The sequence below is a fragment of the Brassica rapa genome, chromosome A06, assembly GCF_000309985.2.
Source record: "Brassica rapa cultivar Chiifu-401-42 chromosome A06, CAAS_Brap_v3.01, whole genome shotgun sequence".
Taxonomy (NCBI): domain Eukaryota; kingdom Viridiplantae; phylum Streptophyta; class Magnoliopsida; order Brassicales; family Brassicaceae; genus Brassica; species Brassica rapa.
Window position 1 is genome coordinate 21,007,452 of NC_024800.2, and position 11,296 is coordinate 21,018,747.

At 38.7% G+C, this 11,296-nt stretch overlaps 2 protein-coding genes across 2 annotated transcripts; both read right to left on the minus strand.

Annotated features, from left to right (window-relative positions):
* Nucleotides 1-2,034: 2,034 nt before the first annotated feature.
* On the minus strand, nt 2,035-6,996 carry LOC103874114. The gene is made up of 13 exons (XM_009152535.3): nt 6,528-6,996; nt 6,344-6,419; nt 6,160-6,264; nt 5,992-6,089; nt 5,835-5,918; nt 5,610-5,770; nt 5,461-5,533; nt 5,329-5,374; nt 5,135-5,244; nt 4,878-5,042; nt 4,750-4,811; nt 4,360-4,675; nt 2,035-4,226 (listed from the first exon to the last, which is right to left on the minus strand). Exons 1-13 carry the CDS (start codon nt 6,597-6,599, stop codon nt 3,357-3,359), a joined length of 2,238 nt encoding a protein of 745 aa, XP_009150783.1. The 5' UTR covers nt 6,600-6,996; the 3' UTR covers nt 2,035-3,356.
* A 2,146-nt stretch (nt 6,997-9,142) lies between these two features.
* Nucleotides 9,143-10,564, minus strand: LOC103874115 (dehydrodolichyl diphosphate synthase 6). Its single transcript, XM_009152536.2, has 2 exons — nt 10,364-10,564; nt 9,143-10,089 (listed from the first exon to the last, which is right to left on the minus strand). Exon 2 carries the CDS (start codon nt 10,077-10,079, stop codon nt 9,288-9,290), a length of 792 nt encoding a protein of 263 aa, XP_009150784.1. The 5' UTR covers nt 10,080-10,089; nt 10,364-10,564; the 3' UTR covers nt 9,143-9,287.
* Between the last annotated feature and the right edge of the window lie 732 nt (nt 10,565-11,296).

The window sequence follows — 11,296 nt, forward strand, 5'->3', positions numbered from 1 at the left end:
TGTTACACCAAACACAAATCTTCTAAAGAAACATGAATCTTCGCTATTTCCATCTTGTCAAGAGCTTACACTACTTGAAACAAGAACTCGAACAATCCTCTGTATACACTCAAGCTCACAAGAGCTTAACCTTCATTGCATCCCTCTGAAAATAGCAATGAAACTGAGTGTTACACCTTCTGTCTAACAGAACATTTCCAGACCGCAACAAGAGCATAACCATCATTGCATTCCCTCTGAAAATAGCAATCATGTAGCTTCATGTTCTGTAATGACACACCAACTGAAGACTGTCATATTACCAGGAACTGATAGCTAACACCCTGAGATAAAACCTGCAGCAAGAAACCCCATCCAAAACTCAAAAGCCACTGAAATTTCCATAAATGATTCTGTTTTGATCAAACCGAAAACATTGCTCCATAACCTTCTGCAACTCCTTGTAGACAACCGAGAATACCATTACTGATACTCAGAACATCCATAAAACACTCATCAAGTCCAGGTTTTAGACGTCCTTGAACTTCTGAGTTTCCAGGCTGGAAAAAACTCAAACACCAATTGTAGCTGACTTCCACAAACTGATTTAACCAAAGATTACCCAGAAAACCATCACTGTATCTTGGCCAATCCCATGCAAAACCAGTACAAAATCATTGTGTTCCAACAAGCTTCCAATCCCAGTAGCTATGCAGAACTTGAGCAAACTTGAAACTTCAACACAGAGCATCACAAATGCCTTGTGACTGCAGCGGAACCAGACTTTATAAGTCTCAGAAAACTAGAGTCTTGAAGTTGATGTTCGGTTTTGATATAAACCATTGAGTAACAGAACGTGTACTCATCCTTTCATAACCCCAAAACCAGCTGATATCTCTGAAATACCTTCAGCTTATACCAATCTTCCATTAGTTTCTTCAGCATTGACCAAGAACTCTCTTCTTGTATCATGTGCTTCTTGCTTCTATCTCTGATAATTTTCTTCTGCTTGCAACACTCCAGCTTGTGAGTATTCTGTCATCCTTCTCTCAATGTTGCAGCTTCATGTATCTTAGAGGCCTCTTGATTTCATAGCCCCTGAAATCACCTCAACTGATTCACACTTTCACCATGAATTACTCCTTAAGATACAACTTCTTCACATCTCATCTTCACACCATAACCTGAGCTAAACCGGTTTTATAACCACTTGAGCTTCTCAAGAACCTTATGTTACTCCACCTAAGATCTAACTGGATCCTTGATTGAGTAGAGATAACCTCTTACCAAAACTGTCTCTGTTTCTGAAACAGAAAACTGCATTTTCAACAAAAAAATCTGCAACTTCTTTGGTTCTTCTTGTTCTTCAAGATGTGTGAATGAGATGCTTTCATGTACACCAGAATGAGCCTTATAACTCCTTCCTCTCACGTGCTGTTCACCAATAGACAGCTTGTCTTTCAGCCTGAGACATTCAAGTCTCCATACCTTCCTCAAAACCTGAGAAATACCATGATGCTTCACCAAGAAAGAGTCTTATGGCTTATTCCTCTCTTTAGCATCATTTACCAAGAGCTACTGCTTTGTTGTTCCTCCTGAGACATCACTTGTCTCTACAAAACCAGCTCTCCAAGAAAAGGACGTGGCTTCTTAACAGGAAAAGGAGCCTTGCTGCTCCAACTTTCCAAAGATCCAACCTTTCTCACTTTTCTTCACTCTCCTCCTTTCTCTAGATCTTCTCTCCTTTAGATCTGAATCTTCTTTCTCTCTTTCTTCTGGATCTGAGACTTTCTCTCTTGAAATCTCAGTGATCTCCAAAGCTTCACTCATGCTTAGAATCTCCTCATAACCCATGAGTTTCTCCTTCCATAAAACACAGCTTCCATAACCGTCAAAGCTTCCACTTCTCTTCTTGACAAAAAACATGATTCTTGACTTGAGAACCATAAAACACAGAACCAAGGCTCTGATACCACTTTGTTAGGATTCAGAGGCTTAAAGACATCACTTTGTCTCAGCATAAACCCACAACAAACCAAGATAGAAGTTGCTGGAAGTCCAAAATAGAGACTGCATAAAACAGAGTTGTAGAGAGTATGAAGAAGAGAATAGAGAGAAGGAGAAGATGGGAGCACACACACAATTTAAGGAGTTCGCGCCCGTTAACGAGGGTCACTACATCTCCCCGAGACTACAGCTCGGAATCCACTAGAAGGTATAACATAGTTACAAAGATACAAGTGATTCACTCATCATATCACTCATGAACTCACTCTAATGTATCTTACTATGCTCTAATGAGAAAACCCAAAGGTAGGCTTAAGCTCACATGTTTCTCTCACCCTTCTAAGCTCTTTGTGTGGCTCAATCTCTCTCTCACGTTCTCAGCCTCCCTTTATAGTGGAGACACCTTCAAACCTAATGCACAAGAGGACAAAATGGAGAGGCTCCTCCTTGTGGTCCCAAAAGTAACTTAACCCATCTTCAACTCACCATACTAACTTGAGTTAAGCCTTGGATTACTTTTGATCTTCATTTGCTTGATCAACAAGTGTTCTTATCTTCACACTCCCTTTTAGTTTGTGAACGACCTTCTTTACCTCAGTGAGCTCTGCAGCACGGGGGACGTCCCTCAAGGGCTGCTCCAGCGTCATGAAAACTCATTATTTGTATCTATGGCCTGAAAACTTATCTCCCTCAGTTAAGAAAAAAAAGGAACATATAATGAGAGCCTATGATTAAAACCATGTACCTTGGTGTGAGCAATCATCGTTCTCATATAAGCATCACGTTCAGAGGGATGAAAGAGGATTCCTACTAATTTAAAATGTCTCACCATATAAACGACACTATCCGGATCCTTAGTAATAGGACATTCTTTCTTTTCTAATTTACAAACACAAACACTATCAAATTCATAGTATGGGTTTTAGTATCCAAAAATAAGACCCGACTCATTTGCCTTCAGTGTGACAGCCGCTGGTGGAGCTTTGTATACTCGAAGTTGTCTGATGAGACGTTCATGTATTCTTTGCATTGTCTTTGATTTTGATATCAATAAGTTGTGAGAATTTTTATGAACTTTTGTGTTTTAAGCCTGTATTCACATCACTTCTAAAGAGTAAAACATCCCTTAATTTAGAATTCGATTTATCATTATAACTTCTTCTATATTACCGTATGATTTAGTTCCTTACAAATTATGCAACATCATCTAACGGAGACAAAATCAAAAACAAGATGAAAGACGAATTGGTTCAAGCTTACATGGTACACATGTAAAAATTGCTGAGTGAGACTGCCATTGGAACGTATACCTTCTGGAGAAGGTTCGCGACTTGGCTTTAAGCCCTCAACTTTTGGTATAGGGAACAGCTTCACCTGAAGAGACTTGATAGTTTTCTTGGTTTCTTTGTCTTCTCCGATGATGGTAACGAGTTGCTCTCCTCTTTGCTTGACGCTTGTTGACTTGGTTTCACAAGAACTTTTAGAAGATCGCTCATAGATTTGTCAGAGACGAAGCCGAGTTTTGCATCTTGAATCTCCCTCACAGGGATGTCGTTGTGTTTCACTTTCTGTGTCTCCTTCAAACGGCTCTTTTGCTTAGGAGGATCAGATACCAGTGGTTTAGTGCCACCTTTGTTATTCTTTTGATCTACAGTCTGATGCTGATTCTTTGCTGGACAAGCGAGACTCTCTTGTTCATCTGATTTTGACCTCTTTGAAGCCTTTTGTTTCGGAGCCTCTGGGACTAGTGCTTCTTTGTGAGGCCGAAGCCGCTTAGGTTCCTGGACTACAGACTGATCTTGATTCTTTGCTTGACCAGACAAGGTCGAGTCCGGACAAACCTCAGACTCTTGCTCATTCTTGTGCTCACTGTTTTCTCTCATCCTCTTCAAAATCTTTTGGTGAGCCTTAAAAACAGATGATACCTTTGAGTCATGAACTTGCCCTAGACCTTTGTTATCCTCCTTAGAAATGGCCAACTCAGCCTTCTTCTCCTCCATACAAGCTGATGGAACAATCTGATCTAAGGCGCTCTGTTTCTTCTCGACCGGAGTTGGCTGTTCGATGATGGTGTCCAGAATGATTTTGCCAAGAACAAACCCTACTTCGCATGTAACTCCCTTCCCAAGTGAGCAATAGTCAATAGAGAAACCATGTTTTTCGCTTTCATATGATTCCACGTCACTCATTCCCGTAAACAAATCCGCTAGCTGTTTCCCCTTGTTCTTCGATACAAACACCTGGAGAAACCGCATCAATCAATTATAACGTTATAACTATTTGATCAAGCAAAAACTGAAGCAGAGGACAATGATTAAAGACATTAGCTAGGTTACTCGTGGTACAAGAAACCAGAATGCACTGTGTACATACCAGACCAGAGCGTTTGAAAGACGGGAAATGGTATAAGGCTTCGTGGAGAGACTCCATATCAGTGAGAACATATTGAGTATCTCTTAACAGAGATGCGAATTCCGAGACTGCTTCCGCGAGATCTTCATCGGATCTCTTCCTCGAAGATTTTTTAGATACCTCAGGGACGTATCCAGCTACTGAGTTTTCATTTTCTCTAGCGAATCTGAGAGCTTCCCTCCAGTTTCTGTGGTAGAGAAGCGAGGCGAAAGCGTGCAGTACAATAGCCTCCTGAGGGTTACGCACTAGTGTGATGTGAAAAGCCAACAACGCAATCCTGTTCCAAAACAAACAAACATTAAAGTCAGAGCTTATCATCGAAGGTAAGAAATAAAGAAAGAAACAACTCACCATAGTCGGGAGTCGGCAGGTTGCTTGCAGGAAACCAATTTATCCATATTGGAGAATAACTTCTGCATCAAACGTCAAAAATGGATCATTAGAAAAAAAACGCTCCTCAAATAACGAGAATCACGTACCATTAGCATTAAGGAACTTTGTTGAGATGTTTTAGTAGCTTGTTCCAGGTAAGCTGCTTGAAAAGGAAGCAAAACGTGAAGTAGCTTGTACTTCATGAGAAGAAGGATGGAAGGCGCAGCAGCTCCATATCCAAGCATGTAATTCATCTCCATGAATATTCTAACCTGAACAAAAGGAAAGAGCAAGGCTGTCATACGCTAAGACAATGAAAGATATTATCTTAAACTAAAGAGATGGATTCGAGCAGTCAAAATACCGGGCTCAAATTCGCAATGGACGATATAGATTCAGGTAGTGCAGTCTTAATATCCTTTGAAAGAGATAGACCCAATCGAGCTGAGAGTCTTAACCCCCTGAGAACTCTAGCTGATAGACATAATGGTTAGACACAAAACTTAAGTACATTGTCCAGATACAAGGCCTTCTTGAAAAGAATAAATAAAGGCATACCACAATCTTCACTGAAAGATACATGTGCTGGGACGAGTGTACGTAGCTGCATTCGCATTAGAAAACAATGGTTAATACCACAAAAATGATTTACATAACATAGGAGTAAGCAAAAAAAAAAGGCTAAGTCACCTTTAGATCCTTTAAGTCTTCCATTCCATTGTTGTAGTCATAAATTTTAAGCTCAAAAGGATCAAAGAACAAACTGCACACAGATTTAGAACAACAAGTAAGAAAACAATCCTCTTTGCTACGAGAAGCATATGTTTCAGAAACTAAACCTGTTAACTGTGAAATCCCTTTGCAAGCTGTTCCTCCAGAGATTGCAGTCTTTTGCATCCCAACCAGAATACATTTTGAATAGGTTGATTTTCTCTTTGGACTCCCGCGTATCATTTTCATGCTCAGTGTCATTTTGTGCCACGGTATTGAAACTGGACACCTATAAAACGAGAAGTGTCACCGAATAGAGAAAAATAAAAATGAAAAAGTACCAGAAAGCTTACCTCAATCACCGAGCCTTTCATCCACACGTGACAAATAGGAAACCGTCTCCCAACAACCTGAGCACGGTGAAACAACCTCCGGATCTATAACAAAGAAAAAGGAGATGAGTGAAGCAAATAACTAAAACATAATGTACTAAACAAACAGAAGAATAACCTGTTTAAGATTAGCTGTAGTGATCACATCATAGTCTTTTGGCGGTCTATGGAGTATCAAATCCCTCACACATCCACCCACAAGATATGCATCGAAACCTAATAAAGGAAAACAAATAGTTCAGCTTTCTTCTCATTGCAGCAACCAAGAAACATAGAGAACACAAACCTTGACGTCTAAGGAGTCTCAAGACATTCAAAGAGGACTCAGGAACCATTGAATTTCTAATCCCACAGTCAATTGCTCGTACCTTCTTCCACTTTGATGTATCAACTGTTAAGAACAAACAAGTGACAACATGTTACTGTCTGAACAAGGTTTAGTAGTATCAAGAAGAAAAACACAACAGAACCTGAACTTATGTCTTCATCAATAACTGAACACTTCTCCATGACTCCCTCAGCAAGCGTGCAGTTACTCCTTTGTAACTAGAGACCAGAAGAAGAAGCTCGCAGATGAAGTGTTCGACCAATTGCCGCAGAGAGATCAACAAACCAAACTAGAGAATCTGTTAGAGGAAGAAGATAGAGACCCACCTTGGAGTAAATGGCGGCTAGGGTTTGAGAACGAAAGAAGGCGCTTCCTCTACGCTTAATTAGACCCGACATAGCATAGGCGTCACATCATGGCTCTTTAAGCCGCAAGTAGAACACTATCGTTGCAGGTTCGGTGGCGGAGTTGCGATTTTTTTAGGTTTCAGAGTCTAATCCAGACCGTCTGTACTTTAACCTACCGAACCAGAGTTCAGTTCGGTTCCGTTCAATAACCAACCCTGATTGTTTTGTTTTATATCTCTTAACCGAAATTTTGTGTTTCCATCCCCGGGTTTCTGGGTTTTATATTGCTAAACCAAAATTATCTGTTTCAAATTTTAAGCCGCCATTAAAAATTCATTCATGTTTTGTCACTGATGTCCGGATTTCGAGTACCAAAAAGTGAAATTATATGGGACTTAATAGAAAAAGATGTACAAGAGACTCGCAGCATAGAAAAAAATACGGCTAAGCGTAAATTCTATAATCTTTTTACAATCAGACACATAAAGCATCTAAAATCATTGATCGTAGAATCGTCTTTTTCAATAATAATTTGTAATAGTATAACTATACAGAGATATAAAGTTTTAGTTACTAAATAGCTAAGGGCATCTCCGTCCCTACTCCATTTTTTTCTCTAAAATGGAATAAAAGTGAATATGGAGAATGTTCAAAAAAAAAAAAAAAAAAAAAAAGTGAATATGGAGCAAGGAATGCTCTAACTCAATTTCATATCTCACTCCATAATAAAATTTACTCCATAAATGGGGTAATTTTTTTTTTTGTTCATCACTCCATTATAGAGTGGGAAATGGAATAGGGTTGGAGCAATTTTACTCCATTCTCATTTTTATTCTATTTTGAAGAAAAAAATGGAGTTTTACATTGGAGATGCTCTAATAACTAAGCTAAGAAAAACATTAATACAACCACGTTTAGAAACATTGCAGATAGCAAAAGCATTCCGATAGGCTCTCTTTCCAGGATGGTTCTTTTCAGGGTTATTTTATGAGTTTATTTCTTCACTCGTTGAAACTTGTCTCTCATAAAGGCTGCCTTCCACGAAGGTTTCTTCTGGAATGCTTAGAAACAACATTCTTCTCCAATGGCAAGAGTCTCGACTCATCAGGCAGTGGAACAGAGGTGTCTATTCTGAGCTCCACTATAGCAAGCACAAGTTTCATTGAAGCTACAGCTTCATGAACACATCTGCCCGGAGATTTCGGCATTTCATATCCCAAAACAGATTTGCACAGGTGAGATAAAGAGGGCCTTGGAAGCTTTCCGATACCACCAGAGATGTCGATAACTCTTGCATGATCCATCTTTAAAGCTTTGAGATCCTTGTTCAAAAGGTGACCTACCATTATAGTTTCCGTAGGAAATAATCCCAGCAAAGGAGTAGCATTTGATAGATGAAGAACACGAGAATCGAGTCCGGTAAGTTAATAACTGGCTGATTTGGTTTGACAAGCACATCAAGAATCACCTCGAAATGGGTCAACCGCAGCAACCCTAACAGCAGCTTCAGTGTTATCTCCATAGAGACAATTAGAGATGTCAAATGGGCGGGTTGGGCGGGTTTGGGTGTGTCCGAATGGGCTTCAATTTTTTGCTGGACATTTTTGGTCGAAGCCCAAATAGAACCATGTCCAAATGAGACCATAACCAAATAGGACCATGATTTGTTGAGTTATCCATGGACGGCCCATGTGTCCAATTAGGGGGCGACTGGTTTTCCCGCTACCACCCGCAAACGCAGCTTTTGTGGTTGGTAGCGGTTGTCGGCGATTTGCAACAATCACTCAAATCGCTCTAAACCGCTTCAAACCGCTCTGAATCTCATAAATTCAAAAGCTGGCTCCAGCTAGCGTTTGCGGTTGCGGGCGGTTGTGAGAAAATAATTTTTTTTTCTTTTTTTAAAACAATATATATATAAAAGTAAAAATATTTAATAAAAAATTTAAAATTAAAATTATGAAAATATTAAAATATATCTATTATATTTTAATTAATATTATAAAATTTTATAATAAAAATAATTTCAATAAATTTTCAAAAATTAAAATTATAACTTTCTAAATAGAAATTTTATATTTATTATAATTTTATGATTTTTGATATTTTTATAATTATATTAAATATAAATATTGTTAATTTATTATTTGACTGTTACCGAATTTGGTAGTTAACCAGTCATAAGTCACCCGCAAACGCACCAATTTTTAACCCTAGACATTTAAGCTTATTGGGCCGCCCATTGTCCAACTGGTTAAACCCAAATTTGGCCATGTATATAGTTGGGTTCACCCATTTGGACAAAAAATATTTATGGTTCAATATGGGCCTGTCCATTTCGGACCATATCTATTTGGACACGGGCCACCCATTTATAACCCGCCCATTTGACATTACTAGAGACAATCATGCAAGACATTTTGAATTTAAAAAAAAAAACCGTGAGTTTCATCAGATACTGTATATAAGTTTTCAATGGGGTGACCAGAAGTTGTATTGTTAATCTATGTTATGTGACGAAACCATCATCTGGTGTGCTTGGAGCAGATGACTGCAACAGTGCAAGACCAGTCGCAATAATGATATGGCTACATCCCTGATCAATCAAAAAACATTCCAAACGAGCGTTTCGTTGTGTGTAAAATACATTGCATGTTCTATGTTTATCCAAAGTTTCCGTTTTGATAGTATACCATCACATGACCAAAAAAAAAACAAAAGCCAAAAGAAAGATGAAGACAGCTACAACTGTTTCTTCCTCTTCTCCAAGTATGAATGGCTTCTCTGGAAGTTCAATATAGCCCACACCAGATGCCTCAGTCCAATCTCAGGCCACAGAGCATCCAGAGAGAAGAGCTGAGAGTTACCTGTTTGCCACAAAAGAAAGTTGCTCAGCCTCGTCTCTCCCGAACTCCTGATCAGTATATCAGGCTCCGGCGCCACGCTCATCTGCATATTCTCCTCAATATCCACCAACTGAATCCTCTCCACATCCCTATCTGCCTTGTCCACACAAGATCTCTTGACAGCTTGAACGATCTCATCCGTCGAGTTATAAGCAACGCAGACAAGAAGCACCACTCTACTATTCTTAGCCGTGGCCTTCATGACTTCCTCCGCAGCAGCTCTCACTTGGTCGTTTAAAAGCCCCAAGTTACCGATAAAATAAACCCGTATCCCGTACTCATGCACGATGCTCTCTTCATCAAGCAAAGACTTGATCTTTTCCAACATCAAATCCATCAGAGACTGAACCTCCTCAGGCTTCCTCCTGAAGTTATCTATGCTGAACGCGTATATGGTCACGTACTTGATACCCAGCTCGTAGCAGTACTGCAGCATCGACATAAGGGTGGAGAACCCGGCTTTGTGGCCTGACCCGTCTTCTAGACCGCGCTTCTTAGCGTACCTGCGGTTCCCATCCATGATAAAGGCGAGGTGGGTGGGCAAAGGACCCATAGATAGGACTCTGAACAAACATCTCCTAGAAAACCTGTGTATCTGCTCGAGAAGTTGCCTAACTTCACCGCCCATAGCTTCTCCACTGCTTCATAACGAAAGATTAGTACACAAACCTTAACAGTATTTAACATGTAATGTCTTCAAAAAACCATCAAGTAAGTGTTTGGGCCTTTTGAACACGAATACAGAACTAAGATCCTCACTCACTCACGAGTAAACAACAAAAAAAATCTGTAAAGTTGCATGCTTCCGAAAGAAACCATCAGAAGATTTGAATCCAGATTTAGATAATACGAAACAAATCTCCAATACCCAGAAAAGCGAAAGAGAAATCAAGTAGAATTGGTGTTTGATACCTAGCTGAGATTTATGAAGTGAAGCACTCTGCCTGCCAGGTATGTTAGGATCAGAAACAGATGAAATCTCTTTTCTTAGCGAATAGTTGTTGACGGCAACAACCAAAATCCTCCGTCGACCAAACTTCTCAGTTGACTCTGTGAAAGAGAGGGGAGTAATTTACTTAGGGGAAGATAAATAGGGAAAGAACCGGAAACCCGGTTCAGATTTTTTTATTATTTATTTCCCCTAGGTATTCACTTTTTTTTTCCTGCTAAATCATACTGGAAATATAAACTCCATTGACCCTATCCACCCCAGTAAATTAAATCAGCCAATACAATATAATTTTTTTGTCATGTTACTATTTATTGAATCTAATAAAACACTTTATCTTCATTATTCTTATTGAAACATCTGAAATTGCCGTTATCATACATTTAAGAACCTCTATTTTTTAAAATTTAATTCTCTTTGTTGATCCTTGCAAGATGAGAGACGATGATGTTTCAACTTCCGTTGTTTCTCTCTTTATAATTCTTTCGTTGAATCTTAGCCAAATGTATCACTTCTTATAATTTGGAATCCTGCTAAATTTTAGATGTAATATTTAGTTTACAAAACAAAATAAAATAACCATACACTACATTCTCATTTTTATTGTGTTAATCATGTTATTCTTTTTTGGTTTTGTATGATGGAAACCTATTTTACAACACATAATCCATAATACATTTGAGAAACTAAAAATAAAAACTTAAGCCTTTTTCAAAAATAAAAAATAAAAATAGAAAACTTTGCACAATAAAATATATGCAGAACATAGTAAAAAACATTCGGTTTAAATGTGTCAGACAAGAATATATTCTAAATTTACACTAAATACAATATAGAATGCAAAAATATACATAAAAAAATGACAAGTTTTACCAATTTATACCATATCATTTGCG

What these genes read in the sequence shown, in the direction of transcription:
- LOC103874114 (XM_009152535.3), bottom strand. Translation starts at nt 6,599, where the DNA reads ATGTCGGGTCTAATTAAGCGTAGAGGAAGCGCCTTCTTTCGTTCTCAA. An exon ending in AGGGATTTCACAGTTAACAG is followed by an intron (nt 5,534 to 5,609) that starts GTTTAGTTTCTG and finishes ATCTGTGTGCAG; the next exon opens with TTTGTTCTTTGATCCTTTTG. An exon ending in CCATTGCGAATTTGAGCCCG is followed by an intron (nt 5,043 to 5,134) that starts GTATTTTGACTG and finishes CCTTTTGTTCAG; the next exon opens with GTTAGAATATTCATGGAGAT.
- LOC103874115 (XM_009152536.2), bottom strand. Translation starts at nt 10,079, where the DNA reads ATGGGCGGTGAAGTTAGGCAACTTCTCGAGCAGATACACAGGTTTTCT.